Consider the following 22,652-nt stretch of genomic DNA (forward strand, 5'->3'; position numbering starts at 1 on the left):
TTCGTCAAGAATCACTAACATGACGTAATTCTCATTTCTTAATTTGCAAGCGCAAATATGAAAGAAATTGCTTTCACATGAACATTTCTGCTGGCACAAAAAGAACATTTCATAGTGACACGGTGCTCTGGTAAATAGCACATCTGTGAGATACACAAATAAAGCATCAGCCACCCGCCTCCAACCAATTTTACGCCATTTGGAGGCCTCTGAACAGCAGCAGAATTTTAATCAACAGGGGTTACCTTAGATCATGCCGTTTTAATTGATCGCTAGGGATGCCAACTGAATTTCAAGCTTAGCAGGTGATAGCATCACAAAACCAGCAATGGGTGATACGTCATTATTTCAAGATATTAGATATTGGATATAGAAGTACAGAAATGGTATAAACAAGCCCAGGTAAGAAAAAAGTGCACTAAAATACACTATTTTCATGCAATAATTCCGTACTTAACCACTGATCTATATAAATGACTGGATTGCGTATAGATCGCTTAACGTAACAGCGAGAGTTTGAGCGGCCATCTTGGTATGCCCAACTGGCAGATGGCGTCATTGGCTTACATTTAAAATCATTAACTAAATTCACTCGGTTCACAGTGTGTCACACAAGATAATTTTTTTAGGATTTGTGTACGTAAATAAATGTTAAATTTTGGTGTTATTTGCAATGTTTATGTTTTAATCGGGCAGGATAAAGGATTTATAAAAAATGTTAAGTTGAGTGTGCCTGCTGCATTCTGTTAATGACACAAGTACAAATAAAGTTTTTTGACATTCAGCCTCTCTGAATAAGTTTAGGTAACTTGTGATAACAAAATGACAAAACCAGCAAATGATTGCATGCAGATAGATTATTCGATTTCAGAATAAGCGCGCTTGTCATTAATACTAAATAAGCTGTGGTCTGTCCGCTGATCTGATACTGTAATGAAGATGAATGTATAATAACTTACTGTTTAAAAAGCAAAATTTACAACTTTCAGTAAATAACTATGTACATGCTTAGGACGTTTGCGTTGTAATAATGCACAGGGAGACTTCAGATATAAAAACGAAGACTTGTAAAGTGATGTTTTATTAAAATCTGATAACATCCATTGATTTAATAGAATGTTTGGTTATACCAACATGGCGGCGCAGTGGCTTCACAATGGTGACATCATGACCAATCCAGTCATTTATATAGAAAAATTTGTCTTTTAACTCTTTCCACGCCATTGACGAGATATCTCGTCAATCAAGAGAAAACGCTTCCCCGTCAATGACAAGTTTTTCCGTCTTTCCGCAATAACGCTATTATCCACAAGGTCCCTTCCGCAACTTTTTAAACCCGGAAGTATTGCCCTATGGCAAGCGGCTGCATGTCCGTGTCTGTTTTAAAGATCGCTCTGAATGGGATCTCTATGAAAAGTCAATCACAAAAATGTAATTATCTCTGCTTTTTGCTCAAAATGTGGTGTTTTTGCAGAAACCTACCCATATTCAAAAGCTGATTACAAAAGAACTAATGAAGGTAGGATGAAACGTTTTTTTGTTTTTTTTTTTTGAAAGCAGAGGGTCTGTTCTTTCATTTGGTATATTGTATGTTTATATATTTGAAGAAGAACATTTTCTGGAAGACATTAAACTTTGGTGAAAATCATGAAAAACGCTGGCGCTGGCTGGCAACTTTTTTAAAATCGCTGGTGGTGAAAGAGTTAAGATAAACTTGATAACATTTAAGTGTACTCAACTGTGCTATTTTAAATTAAATTAATTTATTCAATTGTAAATATTTAAGTATGACTTATATTTAGTACTTTTTTTCAAGTGCACTGATGTACTAGTAGATCTATACTTTAAATTTGCCTATTTGTAGTGTACAGTATAACTTTTATTAACACTTTTATTTAGCGCATCAGGCTGCAACATAACAAAATTGAAAACGGAAAAGGGTATGAATACTTCCTGAATGCACTCTGCTTGCTGGTATATTTTTTAAAATATTCAAGGATACTTTATTTTACCTGAGAAGTTAAATGCAAAGATACAACAATCTGTATTTTAACGATCTGAAACGCAAGTGCGAAGCGCAAAGCTCTAGTGACTTTGTGGGCAGATCTTGGGCGCTGTTGCTATTTTCCCGGCGGGAGAAATAACTCTTGCGCCAGGCGCAAATCAATAAGGGGTTTGTCTGAAGTAGGTTCATTATTCATAGGTGTGGTTTGGGCGTAACGTCAAATAAACCAATCAGAACGCTATTCAACATTACCTTTAAACGCAAGGGCGCAAGTTCCATGGCGGGTTGCTATTATTATGACGGATTTACCAGGCGCACGCCAGGAGCGGCTCACAGCCGAGGAGACCCACGTTCTTGTAAGAGCAGTCAAAGACAGAGAAGTTGTTTTGTATGGGGATAGGAGAAATCCGCCCAAATCAGCGTCGGTTAAACAGGCGTGAGAGGAAATAGCCACAGTCTCATCAGCTGGCATCCCCATCGTTGCGCCAAGCGCTACAATGTAACAGGAGACGGGGGAATCCCAAGCTTGCCAGCATAAATCGGGCACGCCGTGTAACCGGAGGTGGATCTGCCTCTACACAGACGCCAGCAGAGGACATTGCTGCATCCACCCTCACCGCTGAAAGCCAAGAAACGCAAGCAGTCCAACACCAAAGTACACTTACAAATCAAGTTCATATACATTAAGGTTTCTTATAAAAACATTTTAATTATTATTTACATAAAATAAACGTAATACAGCCACACAACAAACTTATGAAAATATTTTAATCGTTATTTGCATGAGAATTTTTTAACGCAGCCACACAATAAATAAAAACTATCACCACAATGCTCACCACTATGATTTCCCTTATCTCATGTGTTAAATATTTTTTATTGTAACAATTTATGATTTGCAAAAATAACTGTTGCATCTGTGTAGATTAGATAAGCAAAGTGTGTGCGCGTTGTGGACGCTATACATTATGGTCAAGCATGCGCCCTTAAAATAGCATAATGAACCACGCGCAACGCGCCACTGACTTTAGACTAGTTTTTTTTGGTCAGTGGCGCAATTGTTTTTTGAAACTGCAAAATAGCATCGGGTATGGTTTGCGCCGGAACACGCCTCTTTTTTTGCGCTGAATCGCCAAGGGAGCACAAGTTCATTCCCTAGTTTGCCGACGTGCGTCTGTGGAGGGAAAAACCCGCTGTGCGCCGGTGCAAAATACGAATGATACATGCGTCACTGACAAAGTCAATTGCGCTGGGTGCAAGATAGGGCCTAAAGTATCTTGGTAGAACCAAAAATTATCAATTAAATTTGAATTATCACAAATGTTTAAAATTTTCATTTATAGAATTAAGGAATTATTATTTTATACTTACATTGAAACATGAAAATATTTCGCCTTTATGGCCACTCTTATTTCATGTAAACTAATTTATTTTAAGTATGTTTCACGCCCTGCATTTCAAAGACCCACCCATAGTCTTTACACAGGATGCTATATATTTACAGGACATAAGCATATCCTGAAAAGCTGTTAAATCAACCCAATCCAAATGCTGCGGGCATTTTAAGGAAGACATAAAAAGCCATAGGCTCGAAAAAATGAGAACAAGTACGTCAAGCTGTGAAGAGCCTTCTCAGTAAGAGCTTTCACTCGTAAATGTTTTACGTCGTATTGTTTCAGGTGCAGTAAAATATTACGGGACAGATTTGTTTTTGTTGGTGAGTACATATAAAATATATTGTTTACCTAACAAAAAACAGATAGGCAGAATTGTAAGTGATTGATGGTGTGTATAGTCATTATTATTAGTGTCTGTGTGTGTGCATGTGTGTGTAATTTATTTATTTATTTATATAAAATGTTTTACGTTGTATTGTTTCTGATTTTTTTTTGGTGAGTACATATAAAGTATGGACTAAATATTGGACTAAATGGTCCAAAATTTACTACAGTTTTTTCCTTGTTTACATCTGGCATATGATCGTGTGTGACAGATCATGCACTTGGCATCCAAGATGTGTCTCTAGTGACCACATGTGATTGGATTTCACTTCTGATTTCATTCATCACTTCACATTAAAGCATTTAGTAGCTGGCACTTTAAAACTGCTTTAGCGTAGTTATTACGTTAGTTTGTCAGTAGGCGGTCCTCCTTCGATGTTGTCAGGGCACATTAGCATTTACCCTACCAATGTTATTTTGTTATATGCCTTTCTGACCACCTCCAGATGGCTTTGCATCATCAATACGCATTCACACCTGCATTTATTGCCACCATTTGTGATCGGATGCCCCGAGACAGATTTTCATACAATTTGCAAATTGGCCCTTTCTCTGCATGAATGTAAAAGAGATTTTGTTAATTTTTCACTTTTTTTTGCCATGTAATCGTCTCATCTGCCTGATGTTCTGGGGGAAACTGTGAATTTGAGTGTACTATTGAGTTTTATGGCGCCGATTTGTCAGTTAACTGAAATGAAATGGGCCACATGCACACCCATTTCCAGGTAATAGCCAGATCAGTCACTTTTACGTGTATTCATTTAGCAGACACTTTTATCAGAAGCTGCTTACAAATGAGGAATGCTGAAACAGTAGCAGTATTTTGAAAACCAAGGAAAATTCAGTGTTCAGGGTTTGTTTGTTACATCTTGCCCCAAATGGACCTTTTCGTCTTTTTATGTTTGTTTTTTTAATTGTTTTTCCCACTGTAAGTTCTTCTCTTATAAATCATATTGCACATAAAGCTTGCCGTTCACTTGGGGGCTAGTAAGGGTGGGTAATGTGTATGTGCCGTACTGCAGGACTTTTGCCTGCAATGTTTGCTTCAGTTTGCAGAACATTTTGCACAATGAAGTACACTTAAGTCACTGCCCCTTTATTTGGCATTTGTTTGAGGTCAAGAGTATTGCCATTTTTCATATACAGCAGTGGTCTCCAACATGATGCCTGCACAAAGTCTGTGAGTTTCCTACCAAAGCACATTGTATACATTTTTGTATTTATTTTTTAAATCTATAAAATCAACAAGTAAAACAAAATAATTTGAGTAGACTATATTCAAAAAGTATTCATTCAGATTGTTTTATCCATTGTGGCAGTCCTTGCTCACAAAAAGGTTGGAAACCCCTGATATACAGTATTAATGCAAATTATATATATATATATATATGTGTGTGTGTGTGTGTGTGTGTGTGTGTGTGTGTGTGTAATTGTACCGTATAGCTGAAATGTAAAAGGGTAGCTCATTAACTTGACCTCTGCAGGTAAATTCTCCTTTGTACCTTTAAAGATTAAGTGAACTTTGACTTGTATACTATATGAGCGTGTCTTGACATGCACATTCAGGCGAAAGGAGAGCTGTACGTGCTTGTGGTCGGCCCACTTTATTCATGCTCTGTCAAGACTGATCTAGTACGGACTTTGTGATACACATATTTACAGGTAAGACCGTGTTTTTTGTTTGATGGTTTCACTTTACAATAATGTTGTGTTTGTTAACATTTGCATTTGCTACCATGAATACACAATGAACAATACTTCTACAGCCTTTATTAATCTTAGTTTATGGTGATTTCAGCATTTACCTTTTTTTTTTATCAAAAGTTGTAACTATTAACATGAGTTAATGCACAATGACTAACATGAACAAGCGTTTTGGCATTAACTAACATAAACAAAGATTAATAAATGCTGAAAAACTATATACAGTACAGGTAAGCTGTCATTGTAAGTTTAGGTGAGCTAATGCAATTATACTATCAAGTGTTACTGTATAAACAGAAAATAACACTAGACTTCACTAATCTGGTTTCCATTAAAGATGTGCGCAAAACACCAGAATTGAATTGAATATTTTCTACATGTTCTACAAAAACCTATGGCGAAATGATGACGTTTCCTTTCGGCTAATTGTCGTTATATGACTAGAACTTTTTTTTGAATGATAAGTCAGTCCAAAAATAAATGTTGGTAGCTTAAGTCTAGGTGTCTTTAACTTCATTCGGCAGCTCACATTAAATCAAATATTTGAATGCATACAGAGCGGTCGACTCTTGAATTGCTCTCCGTAGTATTTTGATGTCATGCGCCCCTTTTCTGTTTCATCCTACAACCAAACATACCGTGCCATATGTGACTTCAGGAGACCTGTTAATGCAAAAAAGCTATTTCTAATACAATTTTTGGTATATTCCTTTTTTGAACTAGCTAAAAAACACCTTATGCGAACATACAAACTTTTTTCAATGTATAGACGGTTTCAGCAGTAACAACGTAAACAAGCAGTTTTCGTGGTCAACACGTAACTTTCTGTAAACTCCACTAAGAATACATAAGAACAACGTCCTTATAAAAAAGTAGTTTATTTATGTAACAAGCAATATAAACAACACGTAGATTACCTTGGAAACCAAAACATTTGTTATTTTCGACGAGATATTTGTTCAAGAGTTCAGTTTAGCAACAAGTCAGACTATTAAAAAACTGAAATAAGAAGTAAAGTTCTGACCCGACGCTTAACGCTACATTCACACGGGGCGTAAGCGCTAACGCTTAACGGAAGGCTTGTCTGAAGCGTGGCCAACAGCCAATCACTGTGGCCGCAACACAAGCTCCGGTCTTCCATAAACGTAATTGGCTGGCTCTGCCTAGGTTATTTGCATAAGGCGATATGATTGGCTGACGCACGCGTTGCCGCTTGAAAAGTTGAGAAATGTTAATCTTCTGCCGCGAGCAACGGCACTGACGCGGCACCGACGGATCCACAATTCAGTTCGCCAACGCTTGACGTCACCCATTAAAAGTGAATGGGAAGCGTCAACGCTTATGCCCCATGTGAATGTGCCGTAACTGCAACAACGCACACGCGTCCAAGGAACTTGTGAAATTGACGTGTTATAATTTTTCATTTTGCGCACTTTGAAGGATAATGAAAACGCAACTACCATAATGAGAAACTGTGTCGAAATTTAGACATAGTTTCTCATTGTATAATATCCTTTCTCATAATAATGGTGTTCGCGGCATGTGGCAAGAACGCTGCACGCACAATGGTGACACGCAAAATTTAAAATGGATATACAAATGTTTCGATAGAACACGAATGATTAAAACCTACAAACTATACAGAAACTTTATTTTAAATTTAACATTACTTAAAATTATACTTTAATAAAAACCAGGGATTGTTTCTGTGTAACTCTTCAGCACTGACCTTGCAACATGTGCATGCACAGGTCATTATTTTGAGAAAGTTTGTCATTATTACAAAATATTAAGTCAAAATGTTGCTTCATTACACTTTATGTAAATTTAAATTGTTGTGCATGTGGTTAATGCTGATTCAAATACACCATTGATTTTAAAGCCTCTCACATGATCACATTTGCTATTGTACCTTGATTTACTACAGGTGCCATGAATGGGCTGATTTTTATCTTCTTAACCCTCCTGGTGATGACTGTCCCGGTTGTTCAGAGCGGGAATGTTCTTGTCTTTCCTGTGGACGGCAGTCATTGGGTCAACATGAACATCTTGATTGAGAATCTTCACTCCAAAGGTCACAACATCACAGTCGTCCGGATGTCAGACAGCTGGTACATCAAAAAATCTTCACCTCACTACACCTCCATCACTGTGAATGCTCCTGGAGGGTTTGATGAAGAATCCTTTGAGACGTTTGCGTCCAGACTTATGAGAATTCAAAGAGGTGGTTCCACTTGGGCTCGTCTGATGCTGGAGATCGAGATGTGGCAAACTACTCTGGAGATCACCAAAACTGAAAGCGAGATGATTGAACAAATGATGGAAGATGAGGGGCTAATGCAGTCCTTTAAAGATGCCAAATTTGATTTGATGCTTACAGATCCCCTGATGTTTGGAGGTGTTTTGTTAGGGCATTACCTGAAGTTACCCATTGTCTATAATATCCGCTGGACCATGTATAGTGAAGCTCACTTTGCCATAGCTCCTTCGCCGCTTTCTTACATACCCTTCCCAATGTTGGAGTTATCAGACCGTATGAGCTTTTTTGAAAGAGTGAAAAATGTTTTGATGTACTACTTATATGAAACACAGGCTGCTGTTCTGTTTGGTCCATATTATAATGCACTTTGTGAACGATTTATTGGTCCAGGAGAAACCTTCTTCCCTTTGATTCAAGCTGCTGATCTGTGGCTCCACAGGGTTGATTTTATTTTTGAATTCCCACGGCCCACTATGCCAAATGTTGTCTACATGGGTGGCTTTCACTGTAAACCATCAAAACCTCTTCCGCAAGATCTCGAGGACTTTGTGCAGAGCTCTGGTGATCATGGTGTTATCGTCATGTCTCTGGGCACTCTCGTCGGTCAACTTCCTGATGATGTGGCAGAGGCCATTGCTGAAGCGTTTGCTGAACTTCCACAGAAGATCATCTGGAGGTACAAAGGAAGAAGACCATCTGCACTGGCAAACAACACCTTAAAAATGGACTGGATACCTCAGAATGATCTTCTGGGTCATCCTAAAACCAGAGCTTTTGTGGCTCATGGTGGAACCAATGGAGTCCAAGAAGCCATCTACCATGGCGTCCCAATCATTGGATTTGGACTCATCTTTGACCAGCCTGATAATCTTTCAAAGATGAGAGTGAAGGGTGTAGCCAAGAACGTAGACTTTGCCACAGTGGATAAGGACTCCTTCCTAGAAACTGTCAAGGAGGTTCTTTATAATCCCAGTTATCGGGAGAACATGCAGAGGCTCTCAAGACTTCACAGAGACGTTCCAGTGAAGCCTCTGGACAGCGCCATCTTCTGGATTGAGTTTGTCATGAGGCACAAAGGTGCCGCTCATTTACGCACAGAGTCGTACAAAATGCCCTGGTACTCGTATCACTCTGTTGACGTCATGTTGTTCCTGCTGTCTGCTGTGACGCTCATAATGCTGACCACATATGTGCTCATCAGATATTTATGCTGCAGAATATGTAGGAGAAAAAACTAACTAGAATGATTTTTTACAGAAACTGTTTTTATTGATGTGGATTTAGAATATACAATTTGTCATTTTTTAAGCATTTTGAATTAAGAATTAGATTTACTATTCATTTATAAAGAAAATGAATGAATGAATTACAATTGTTTGTTTTAATGTGTTGATTATGTCACTTTGAGTGTAAGCCAAATAAATACTACACTATCACTTAAGTGTGCTATAATATATGTTGCACAGTAGTAACACAGATAAGACACAATACCCATTTATTAGCTTTAGAAATATAAGAGGTTTTGGTCTTATTAATACATACTGTAAGTTTAATAGCTAAAAATGCCCTCCTTATTAATAACAAATTTATGTAACCTTTATCCATAAAGAAAACCAATGCAAAATGACTGGATATGTGATGTCACAATGTAGAAGTTTCATATGAATTTCCCCAGAGCAAGATGACAACACATCATCGTATTGTCTGAGGAGCGAATCAAGTGGATTTGAAGGAATAGTTCAGAGTTCCTTAAATCTTAGGGGCTGATCACACCAAAAGCGTTTATGGCAGTTGCAGGCGCCTTTTTTGAATGATATTCTATGGGCAGGGAGCGTTTGCGCGCTGTTTATGTGCGCCGAGCGCCTTGCGTTTTTTGCCGCCAGCCGCGGCACGCACTTTTGAAAGAGCGCTGAGAGCAGAGAAGCGCCCAACGTTATTCGCGTCTTTCCTTTGTCCAATCGAATGAGAGGAGAGGCGGGCCTTACATTGTGGTGAGGGAAGTTTACAGTTGCTTTGAAGAACCGGACTCCACTCGCTCATTCTCTCCTGCGTGTTTGTGCACCCCCCCCCCCCTCAAACAAGGTCAGAGCAAGCGCCCTCTTTTTAAAGTTAATATGACAGTTAACAGCAAAAGAGCGCTCACGCTTCAATAATTGATTGACAAGACAGCTGACTCGGTGGTTGCCTAGCAATATAAAAAGCCGGATCACACTGCTCTTTTTTAAAAAGGCAGTGCGTCGCGCCTTGCGTTTCCAAGCGTTTAAGCGCTTTTGGTGTGATTAGCCCCTTACCCTGGAGGGCCGGAGCACTGCAGAGTTTAGCTCCAACCCTGATCAAACACACCTGAGGAAGCTAATCAAGGTCTTCATGATCACTAGAAATTCACAGGGGGATAAGTTTGATTAGGGTTGGTCCTAAACTCTGCAATGCTCCGGCCCTCCAGGGTAAGATTTGGGGAACCCTGGAGTAGTTGTTTACAATCACAGTAGGATTGTATTAATATTAAAGGTCATATTATGAGATTTTTAAGATGTAAAATAAGTGCGTATGTAAATTTTAAGCTTAAAATACCCCACAAAAATGTGCCGTTTTTGACTGTGTCCTTTAAAATGCAAATGAGCTGATGAAATGCAAACACTGATCGCAATGATGGTGGTTTGTTGCATTTGAAACTCAATTGTGCTGTCAATAATTTTTTTCTTTCTTTCTTTATCCCTCTCTGTACTAAATGGCAGTACTGTGATTGGATCGTGCAGATTAAGGGGGGGTATTATTGTAATTACACTTGCTACCTACCTCACAAACAGCCACAATCTGAACAACCTAATTTTCACATGCTTGCAGAGAATGCTTTACCAAAACAAAGTTACTGGGTTGATCTTTATCACGTTTTCTAGGTTGATAGAAGCACTGGGGACCCAATTATAGCACTTAAACATGGAAAAAGTCTGATTTTCACACTATGATGCCTTTAAGATTGCAATTTCAAACAAATATTCTGCTGTTGCTTATTGTGGAAAACAGATGTCTTAATTTGAATGGCTTCCAAAGGATCCCGACGTCATAAAGAAATTGACAGGTTATTTTTAATTACTTTTTTTCATCATTTCAACGTTGACTTATGTGCCAACTGTTTTGGAGCAAACAAGAATCCCAATACTGTAAGTAACAGTTTTCATTTATATACTATTTTGCAAGAGGTGATGACCTGTTTATCCCTGAGTTTGAATTACATTGCGCTAGGTGGAAGCAGGGGATTTAATAAAATGTACATTCAAAAATATGCTTAAATAGTATTAACAATCTGTGCTCATAGTTGTTAGTGGGAGATGTACCATTTATGGTGAAAATCTTTGTTTTAAAGAGTAAAGCGCTGTTTGCACACACTAAAAAATGGTGTTTGTAATAACTAGCGATTCATTTATATATTCCTTTTAATAGTTAAAACATTTCACTGATTGTTTGGGTGTATTTGGCCTTAATAAACACACAATTTTCTTAAAAAGGACTGTATTTGTATTTGCAGTTATCCAACACCGTATACAGTAGGCCAGTAGTTCCCAGTGGCGGCCGATGACTTTTGTCGAGGGCATTTCGGCTGCAGGAGGCGCAATGATATTACGCAGCAGCCGAAAATAGTCCCCTTAGTATCTTTCAATAGAAGGGGACTATTTTCAGGCACTGTGTAATATCATTGCCTTTTGCAACCATGTTACAGCAGCAAAGTCCTTGATTATTACGCCAAAATGAGAGTATAGTTCATAGCCATATCTGCCTAGATAATCGCAACTTTTAATTTTCCGTCGGTCTTAGTACAAGATTTAACTACAGAAGAGTGAAGATTTAAATAGGAAAAATATTGAAACTCTTTAGTTATTGTTGAGCACAATGCTAAATGGTCTAATCAGATTCAATGGATTGTGCTAAGCTATGCTAAAGTGCTAACGCCATACCCAAAGATCGGATGAACGGATTCCAAAACGGTAAAAGAATCAAAAAGTGGAATGACCCTTTAAGTTTGAGATTGTTTTATGTCATGAATTTTCTTTGGGTGGGGGGCCCTAAACAAAAAGTTTGAGAACCATTGTTATAGGCTGTCAATTGCAGAAGTAGGTATTTACTTTAAAGAAAACCGAAGTCCTTAAAGGGGAAATGCACAAATGAGACCATTTTAGTACACTGTAAAAACTCATGGCTGGAAAAATATTAGACAGAGAAACACACCACTGTGTTTAAATTTAAAGGTTGTTTCAACCCAGCTGCTAGATTATTACAAGCCATGGTTGGGTAACAACTACTCAGCATTGACGTAAAATCCACCCAGCACTGATACTCTGATGTAATGCAGAATTAAGTTAAAGGGATAGTTCACACAAAAATTCAAATTCTGTCATCATTTATTCACCCTCATGTCGTTTTAAACCTACAGAGTTTCTTTCTTCTGTTGAACACAAGATTTCATAACAATAGAAATCACGACTGGAACAAAATAACAGACATCGGCTCTGTCCCAAAGGATGCACTTTAGTGTTGGGCAAAATGCCCCATAGTGAGAGTGTCCTATAGTCAGCCTGTGAGATCTGGTATGGGGTCTTAGTTTACTCATGTATTTATTAGTCAATTTTTTACTTATTTGGTGGACAGCTGGCAAAACTGTCACAACCGCAACCTCATTGATGCCCAGGCGTGCCAGAGAGCGGGAACAACACACTCACTGGTTGTAAATCCCTTTGTGCGCCTAACAACCTTTCTAGTAAAAGGAAATATCAGAGCCTTGTGTATTACAGTACAAGCTCAGGTGCAAGAAGTCGTCTGGGCATTAAAAAGTCTCTCGCGCAGTATATCGGCACAACCCTAGTGCACTTCATGTGGACATTTACGATGGCCGTTGCGGTGCGTGCCCATTAAATCAAACAAGACCATAGGGTAGTGGTCGCAAGTAATAATATCTGGCCTGCACCTGCAGCCAGATTATTTTTTATAGTGGATGGTTCTGAAATAGTTGACTGTCATGACAACAACATCTTACTCACAGAAGCGTTGTTTGACTTTACAAGGCACTGCAAGAACCAACAGGTGGACGACTTCAGTGTACCATGAGAGTGATTTGAAATCAGACTCCTCCATATGATTTATCAAATCAATATCAATGTAATTTAGACGAGAGCAGGCAGCTGCAGTGAGGGATCCATGTACGCGAGTGGGTACGTCAAGTTAACCGCTATTACTTGGTGTAATAGGTGGAATAATATAAACATGTCATTTCCAGTGCGAATGCGGCTTGGGAATCAATAGGAATAGGGTAATAGGTCTATGTCAAACTAATTGGGTACGGAATGAAATTAATGCTGCTGTTGCCTATAAATCAGGACCCATGAAGTACTACATTAACATTTTAACTACCTTGTTAAATGGTTATTTTAGAAACAATGTTGTAGTGTAAAAATTCACATAACCACGTAAAATATTTTAAAATGACAGCAGTGGTTTAGTAAGGTTGTCTACACACTGGAAGGTTGGTGGTTAAATCCCCGCCTCCACTAGACCAAGAGTCGAGGTGTCCTTGAGCAAGACACCTAAATCCAACTTCCCCTGACGAGCTGGATGGTGCCTTGCGTGGCTGACGCCACTGTCAGTGTGTGAATGAGTGAGTGAATGGGTGAATGTGAGGCAACTTGTAAATCGCTTTGGATGGCTGTGGGTATGTTGAAAGCGCTATATAAATGCAGTCCATTTACCAAAACATCTGTCAGTTGATCACACATATTCCTTTTGTTTTACAACAGGTACCATGAACGGACAAGCTTTACATGCATTTGGCCAAATCATATTAACCCTGCTGGTGATGACTGTCCCGCTCGTTCAGAGCAGGAAGATACTTGTCTTTCCTGTGGATGGCAGTCATTGGATCAACATGAATACCTTGGTGAAGACTCTTCACGCCAGAGGTCACAATATCACAGTTATCCGGATGCTAAACAGCTGGTACATCGAAGGATCTTCACCTTACTACACATCCATCCAACTAAATACTACTGGAGGATTTGAAGAAGAATTCTTCAAGGTGTTTGGGACAAGACTGATGAAAATTTTGAGAGGTGGTTCCACTTGGGCTCGCCTGAAACTGGAGACAGAACTGTGGAAAAATGGGATCAAATTTTTTAAAGCTGAACGTAAGATGATTACGAACATGTTTGAAGACCATCAGTTAATGCAGGCCTTACAAGACGCCAAATATGATTTGATTCTCACAGATCCAGCCACTTTTGGAGGTGTTATATTGGGTCATTATCTTAAACTGCCCATCGTCTATAATGTCCGTTGGACGGCATTTATTGAGGCTCATTTTGCAGTAGCCCCTTCCCCACTTTCTTATGTACCTTTGCCAATGACGGAGTTATCAGACAGCATGAGATTTTCTGAAAGAGTGAAGAATATTTTGATGTACATGTTAATGCAAACACAGGCTACTTTCATGATCTCTGGAACGTATGATGCACTATGTGAACGCTTCATTGGCCCAGGAGCATCCTACTTTACCCTAATACAGGGTGCGGATCTGTGGCTCCACAGGGTTGATTTCACCTTTGAATTCCCACGTCCCACTATGCCAAACATTGTCTACATTGGTGGCTTTCATTGCAAGCCATCAAAGCCTCTTCCACAAGATCTTGAAGGATTTGTGCAGAGCTCTGGTGATCATGGTGTCATCATCATGTCTCTGGGCACTTTTGTCGGTCAACTTCCTGATGATGTGGCAGAGGCATTTGCTGAAGCTTTTGCAGAACTTCCACAGAAGATCATCTGGGGATACAAAGGAAGAAGACCATCTGCACTGGGAAACAACACCTTGATAATGGACTGGATACCTCAGAATGATCTTCTGGGTCATCCTAAGACCCGAGCCTTTGTGGCCCATGGTGGAACCAATGGAATCCAAGAAGCCATCTACCATGGCGTACCAATCATTGGATTTGGACTCATCTTAGACCAGCCTGATAATCTTTCAAAGATGAGAGTGAAGGGTGTAGCCAAGACCGTAGACTTTGCCACAGTGAATAAAGACTCTTTCCTAGAAACTGTCAAGGAGGTTCTTTATAATCCCAGTTATCGGGAGAACATGCAGAGACTCTCAAGACTTCACAGAGACGTTCCAGTGAAGCCTCTGGACAGCGCCATCTTCTGGATTGAGTTTGTCATGAGGCACAAAGGTGCCGCTCATTTACGCACAGAGTCGTACAAAATGCCCTGGTACTCGTATCACTCTGTTGATGTCATGTTGTTCCTGCTGTCTGCTGTGACGCTCATAATGCTGACCACATATGTGCTTATCAGATATTTATGCTGCATAATATGTATGAGAAAACAAAAAAACAAACTAGAATGATTTGTCTATATAAAATTTATGTGTTTTATTGTGGTGGGCTAAAATTTTACTAGAAATTTTATGACAATTCAGAACAAAATGTACACCTCTTAAAGTACACATATGCATTTCTGTAGGTCTTTAAAAATTGGTCAATTGGGTGGGTAAGTGTTCCAACTAGTTCACTCAGTTTTGCACTAGTTTAGAGACTTACTATGTATGCTTTCTATGAAAGTCTTCTTTACAGTGGCCTGTAAAAACTTGCTGTTGTCTGTTTTAAATGATTATCAAGCAAGAATAGATGAAGAAAGAATCATGCACTGCTCTTGATTGACAGTTGTAACTATAATAAGAATATTTTTTTTAATTTATACTGTAAAGAGTTTGCAGTGTTATTTTACATTTGATTACTTAATGAGTTTTGACAGGGCATCTTAAATTTGAACTGGCCAGACTGGAAAAGCCCCTGCCTTACATAGGTTTAATAATAGAATGAGATCTGAGTAATCCACACAAGACAAATCACTTAAAAAACAATAAATACACCAGTTGATTGGTTAACGCATTCCGCGCAATTCGCACTGCACCAATTGTGCTTACCGCGCCGCAGGATGCCTATTCACGTCTTTGCATTGACTTAACATGTAAATCACTTGCGCTTGCCACCTCTTCTGCATCTGGTGTGAATGCACCATTACTCAGGCCCTCACAGTCCCATGAATCGGTCCTAAAAAAATTTTTTTTTTTACATATATATTTGACATCATGTTTGGGCTTAAATGCTCTGCTGTGCTGTAAATCCATTTTATTTTATACTTATTAGTGTGGATAATGTGTAAACATATATTGCAAATGTTTTTCCACAGTTGTGGGATGTTTTGGGCAGAATACCGATTTTGTTGTTGGTTGGCTGATATTTTGTTGTTGTTTTTTAAAATGTGTAGTAAAATAATGATAAAACAATTTATAAGTAATAAAATGTATACAAGTCTCTTGTGACTCTGTTAACTGTTTATATATATACTGTATTGTATACAGTATATGTACTGTATACTATTCAAACCCTCATATTTGCTTTCATCCTCGAGAAGTATCAATGTTTCAATGTTTATTTCCAGCTTGTCTTTGGTGATTTTTTTTTAAGTCGGCTCATCTTCAAGTCCATTTGGACTTTTTTAGTCTATGTCATTTTCCAGGTAATCACCAAAGTCATTATTCCAATAGATAATTCCTATTTTCTGGCTTTGTTCCAGGTGATATGAATAGAAAGGTTTCTCCGATGCTTAGTCTGATCTTCTTAACCTTTCTGGCAATGACTGTCCCAGTCATTCAGAGCGGAAATGTTCTTGTCTTTCCTGTGGATGGCAGTCACTGGGTCAACATGAACATCTTGATTGAGGCTCTTCACGCCAATGGTCACAATATCACAGTCATCCGGATGCTGGACAGCTGGTACATCAAAGAATCTTCACCACTTTACACATCTATCACTGTGAATGCTCCTGGAGGGTTTGGTGAGGAATTCTTCAAGATGTTTCCATCAAGACTCCTTAAAATTATCAGGAATGGTTCCACTTGGGCTCGTCTGAATTTTGAGCTAGAGATGATGGAAAATTTTTTACAAATGGTAAGAGTAGAAAGTGAGATGATCGTGAACATGTTTGAAGACCAGCAGTTAATGTCAGCCTTACAGGAGGCCAAATATGATTTGATGCTTACAGATCCAGTGAAGTTTGGAGGTGTAATACTGGGTCATTATCTTAAACTACCCATTGTGTACAATGTCCGGTGGACGGCTTCCAGTGAGGGTCATTTTGCCATAGCTCCTTCGCCACTTTCTTATGTACCTTTGCCAATGATGGAGTTTTCAGACCGCATGAGTTTTTCTGAAAGAGTGAAGAACATTGTTGTGTACATTATAACTCAAACACAGGCTGCTCTCGTGATCGCTCCACCATATAATGCAGTTTGTGAACGCTTCATTGGCCCAGGGATATCATTTGAGAATTTAATTCAGGGTGCTGATCTGTGGCTCCACAGAGTTGATTTTATTTTTGAATTCCCACGGCCCACTATGCCAAACATTGTTCACATTGGAGGCTTTCAGTGCAAGCCATCAAAGCCTCTTCCGCAAGATCTCGAGGACTTTGTGCAGAGCTCTGGTGATCATGGTGTCATCGTCATGTCTCTGGGCACTCTAATTGGTCAACTTCCTGATGATGTGGCAGAGGCCATTGCTGAAGCTTTTGCTGAACTTCCACAGAAGGTCATCTGGGGGTACAAAGGAAGAAGACCATCTGCACTGGGAAACAACACCTTAATTATGGACTGGATACCTCAGAATGATCTTCTGGGTCATCCCAAAACCAGAGCCTTTGTGGCTCATGGTGGAACCAATGGAATCCAAGAAGCCATCTACCATGGGGTACCAATCATTGGATTTGGACTCATCTTTGACCAGCCTGATAATCTTTCAAAGATGAGAGTGAAGGGTGTAGCCAAGACCGTAGACTTTGCCACAGTGGATAAAGACTCTTTCCTAGAAACTGTCCAGGAGGTTCTTTATAATCCCAGTTATTGGGAGAACATGCAGAGGCTCTCAAGACTTCACAGAGACGTTCCAGTGAAGCCTCTGGACAGCGCCATCTTCTGGATTGAGTTTGTCATGAGGCACAAAGGTGCAGCTCATTTACGCACAGAGTCGTACAAAATGCCCTGGTACTCGTATCACTCTGTTGACGTCATGTTGTTCCTGCTGTCTGCTGTAACGCTCATAATGCTGACCACATATGTGCTCATCAGATATTTATGCTGCAGAATATGTAGGAGAAAATCAAAAAACAAACTAGAATGATTGTATTTAACAAATTTAATATTGATGTGTTTTTACTGTGGTGGGCTAAAATTTTACCAGGAAAAACTATGAAAATTCAGAACATAAGGTATAGGATACCTCACGAAGTACACATACGCTTTCCTATTGGTCATTAAAACGGGTTGGTTGTGGATAGGTGTGCTAGCTAGTTCAGTGAGTTATGAATAAAAAAGTACAATTCATTTATTTAGGTTTTCTGTGGAAGCATAGACTCATACACAATTATTACAGTAGTAGATACAAACATCAATTATGCTCAAGCTTTATAAATGAGACCCCAGTGTGTTTGATTAAGGTTGGAGTTAAACTCTGCAGGTCTGTGGCTCTCTAGGACCAAACTTGCCTACCTCATATATAATATTTGTACTTTTTTATATACAAATTGTGACTGTTTTGTATGCTGTTTTATATACTGTAATAAAATAAACGGGCATGTTAATTGCTCAAAATGCCTGAATGTAATGTGTATTACTGTATAAATAGCCTGGTGGTTTAAATTGAAAATTATAGTCCATTCAAGTCCATTTGGACATTTGTAGTCCATGTCATTTTCCACTGAAGTCAAGTTAAATCCAGAACCAGTTATACAGTCTAGTGAGAAACTTTATGACCACCTATATCCATTAAACACATTACAATATACATGCAATATTGTATAGAGTATGATAACCTGCATACTTTAATGTTAATCGCTATATATTGTGATTTATTAAATAATAAAGCGCAATCGCAATTTATCTGTTTTTCTGTGTCCCAAACCAAACCCCTTGCTCTACAATAAAAAAAGACTTGTCAACTCAAGGGTGTTTACCTGCAGCAGAGTATCACCAGGGACGTGCACAGGGGGTTGCCCGGGCAACTGCCCATATGCCCTTCTCGACTCAAGTTGCCCTTCCGAAGTGGAAACAAATAAATTGTGATTTTACTTCGTTACACTGTGCGGCGTTGCTTCGTTACTGTGTTTTAATTAATTACGAAATGTGTATTTTGTTTTTAAAGTGCCGTCTTGTGTTTCTGGGGCATTCGCGTATTGATGACTCGTTTGAGTCGATTCCTTACAAAGTATTGCAAACAAATGAGTCCTTTGAGTCGATTCTTTACAAAGCCAAATGGGCCAAACCTTTTGAATTGGTTCGCGAATCAGTTTGAATGAGTTGTTCAGATCACTGCAAAAACGGAATCGTCTGATGCTGTTTTACTCGTAGCCTATGTAACGTTAGAAACACGCAGAACGTAAACACTGTTGGATGATGTGGATATAAATTTACTAATCTTTTAACTAAAGCAAAACTTCACACGTGTAACCGTCATTATATACACGCGACCTGTTCGTCGTCAGACACAGTTAAACGTGCGCAACCTCCAGAAACACTTTAGCACAGATTGAAGAAAATCCATCGATGATTGACGTCTGATTCGCTGTATACTGTATTGTCTGATGTAAGTGCTTCTCACAACACACACGTGACTCACAAAATAAATAAAAACATGAGTTTTGTCTAAATTCAGTTTGTATGTAAGTGTAAACTGTCGATGTCCTCAGACCATCTTAGGAGATTCTCTAACTTAGTGAAAGCAAAACTTCTGTTTACTTGTCTGATATCAGCTATAAGCTACATTAACATTGAGACTAGAGTTAATTTGTTAATTTAAAATGCTTGTCTATTCTGTGTTTGTATTCTTTTGTCTGTACTGTTTGTGTATGTTGCAGTTTTACACATACATAAGCCCTTCATCAGTATTGGGAAAAAGTTCCTCTGTTTGCTGTGGAGTCAAGAAATGTCTAAACATTAAAAGATGAACATGAGACAAAAGTACAGAATCTGTCACATTTCATTTTTTATTTGTTTTGACATAGACAATATTTCACCTCAATGGAACAACACATTTGTATTGTAATACTCCTATCTAATGTGGACATACTGAGACCAATTGACTCAGAAGTGTAAAGTGATGAGCTGTGTACTGATGCATTAATTGTTCACAGATGAAAAGCATTAAATGTGTAGGATTAGTTTGAGTTATGTGCATTTGGGTACAACACACATAAGTCAGCAGTTAATGCTGTTGTTCTTTGTTGTTAAAGGGATAGTTCACTTTAAAATGAAAATTCTGTCATCCTTTACTCATCCTCATGATGTTCTAAACCTGTATGAATTTCTGTTTTCTGATGAACACAAAAAAATATATTTTGAGAAATGTTGGTAAACACACAGCAGTAAGTGACCATAGACTTCCACAGTAGGTAAAAATATTGTGATAAATGACTAAGAAAATATTTTGATAAATGATGGTAAGCACACATGTGATGGTACCCATTAAATTCCATCATATTTTTTTATTCCTACTATGGAAGTCTATGGTCACTTACTGCTGTGTGTAGGGATGGGACGATTACCGGTTTCACGATTAACCATGATAAAATGTCCTGACGGTTAGTATTATCGTTTAAAATGTAATTATCATTACAACCGTCTTTGATTACCGTGATTTTGAAAACTCGCGGTAAATCCTGTCCAGCCAGAATCAGCTTGGCACAGGCGCGCGCATGCAACATTGGTTTTTGCACGAGAAGGCGTGGCGGAAGGCAGTAACAGGTGTACTGTGTTTTAATGCGTTGCTTATGTGTGCATTTAATGTTCTTATTTAAGGTACTGTTCATTAAAACAGGTTCATACATCTCAGGGCTCCATGTTAATGTTCATTTAATGCAGGGGTGTCCAATACGACCAGTCGATCGCAAATGCAAAGCCGGTAGATCGCACATAAGTTAATAACTGTGTATGCTGCCTCCACGAGCTTCGGAAAACAAAGCTCCGAATTGGCATTATGGTCTTTGAAACAAGTCTTTTTGAGTTGCTGCGCATTTCTTCTCAAGTGTGTTTTTATAAATCTTATGCCTGCCCGCTGCAGCGGAGTCGTCTAACTTCCGAAATTTGGATGCACATTCATGCCTTCATGCAGGAGTTGATCCACACGCACGTGTATGTGCGGGCGATCGATCGACCGACCGAATGAGAGAGAAAGAGATGCTTCTGATCATGTTGTCATTTTCTAGTTAATTTCATCAAAACCGCATCTCCGCTATTGCGCTATAAGGAGTACTCGGCATGTACTCAAGGATTTTTTTTAACTCCTCAAAAAGAATGGAGTAATGGTGACAGCCCTAAATTCAACGTAGATATATATGCAGTATAATCCTAACACACATTTAAAGTGTTACTAAAAATGTAAAAGTGTTTTGTTAAAAAATGTTTTTTAGCAGGTAGGTCTTGTCGGCTTTATTATTTTAAAGTAAATTGCCACACAAAAAAGGCTGGACACCGATTTAATGTTTATGCTTAAAAAATGTGCATATAGCTGCTAATTGTATTTGTTGATTGCTGATTTTCAAAAATAAAACTTGTTAAAATGTTTTCAGTGTGAGTATCAGTTCTTTTTGAACATTTCCATCTCAATTTAAGAAATCCATGATAATATTGATAACCGTGATAACTTTGGTCACTATAATCATGATTTGAAATTTTCTAACCGTCCCATCCCTAGCTGTGTGAAGAAAAAAGAAATTCATACAGGTTTAGAACAACATGAGGATGAAGAAATGATGACAGAATTTTCATTTTAAAGTGATTGCCAGAACTGGATCATATCTGATACTTGGATTGCAGAATAGCTGAGTAAATATGATAGTAAGTGTTAACCCCCCATGCCCGGGCTAGTTTTTGGATTTCTACATCAAAGAGGCTATAGTCAGACCCAACCGTCTCAGTGGGACATTTTATGGCACCTTTTGAAGCTCAACAGAGAGCTGATAAGGAGGTGTGAATTGCCCTAAAGATATGACCTAAAGAATGTCTTTGAGACCATATGACAAACTCTTTTAGATCTTTTATGCATGTGTGTTGTATGTCCAACCAGACTCTCGTACATTCATTTCATTTGTACAGAGAGTCTGGCCACGCTCCATTGTAAAGCGTTACTTTCATTAAGGAGGGTCCTCTGTTGAAGTTTAAAACTATTGGATCTGGCCATCTGCTGCAACTGGACTTCTTCAAGAACCTGCAAAGTCATCTTCGTCCATCTAAACCAAGACTTTCAAACGTCTTCAACTGCACAGACATGCAAGTATCTGAGAATTATTCTATATCTTAGAATACACTAGCTACTTCAGTATTATTTTCATTGCATACTTTTTTACTTTCAAGTAAATTTTAAATTCTTTTACTACTAATTATTTTAGTTATTGTACTTTTACTTAAGTAAAGTTTTTGGCTACTCTTTCCACCTCTGTTAAAATCTTCATGGATCCAGGCTGACTTTGCCACGTTTATAGTATTAACAGCGTAGATCTAGGGTGGGACGCTAGGGACATGGCCCTACCAATATTCAGGGAAGATTGAATTGTCCCTAGCAATAATTTCGACCAAACAATTAATCTGTATTTATATATAACCACTGATGTCCGTCTTATTCTTGTGTTTTCTATTTTATACTTATTATATATATTTTCAGGAATCATTTAAATGAGATTAGAAATCTTTTGCAATCATGTTCTGTAAAAATAACGCTCTATGTGGTACACAAACGGTTAACAGCTTTCGTTCTCTGCAATGCCCGCCTTCGTAACTCACATCGCTAATATGATTGGCTTTGCATTTCTT

The 22,652-nt window shown here is 38.5% G+C and overlaps 2 protein-coding genes and 2 pseudogenes across 2 annotated transcripts in view; 3 read left to right on the forward strand and 1 right to left on the reverse strand.

Annotated features, from left to right (window-relative positions):
• The window catches only part of elfn1b (extracellular leucine-rich repeat and fibronectin type III domain containing 1b), a 147,987-nt gene that overhangs the window by 44,884 nt on the left and 80,451 nt on the right, over positions 1-22,652 (reverse strand). The gene's annotated exons all lie outside the window — the stretch shown is intronic.
• On the forward strand, positions 5,336-9,011 carry LOC135735720 (UDP-glucuronosyltransferase 2A2 pseudogene; annotated as a pseudogene).
• LOC135735721 (UDP-glucuronosyltransferase 2C1 pseudogene) lies at positions 13,575-15,150 on the forward strand (annotated as a pseudogene).
• LOC135735722 (UDP-glucuronosyltransferase 2A2-like) lies at positions 16,375-18,164 on the forward strand. The gene has a single exon (XM_065254227.2). It carries the CDS (start codon positions 16,375-16,377, stop codon positions 17,968-17,970), a length of 1,596 nt encoding a protein of 531 aa, XP_065110299.1. The 3' UTR covers positions 17,971-18,164.

This window comes from Paramisgurnus dabryanus, chromosome 4 (genome assembly GCF_030506205.2).
Source record: "Paramisgurnus dabryanus chromosome 4, PD_genome_1.1, whole genome shotgun sequence".
Taxonomy (NCBI): Eukaryota; Metazoa; Chordata; class Actinopteri; order Cypriniformes; family Cobitidae; genus Paramisgurnus; species Paramisgurnus dabryanus.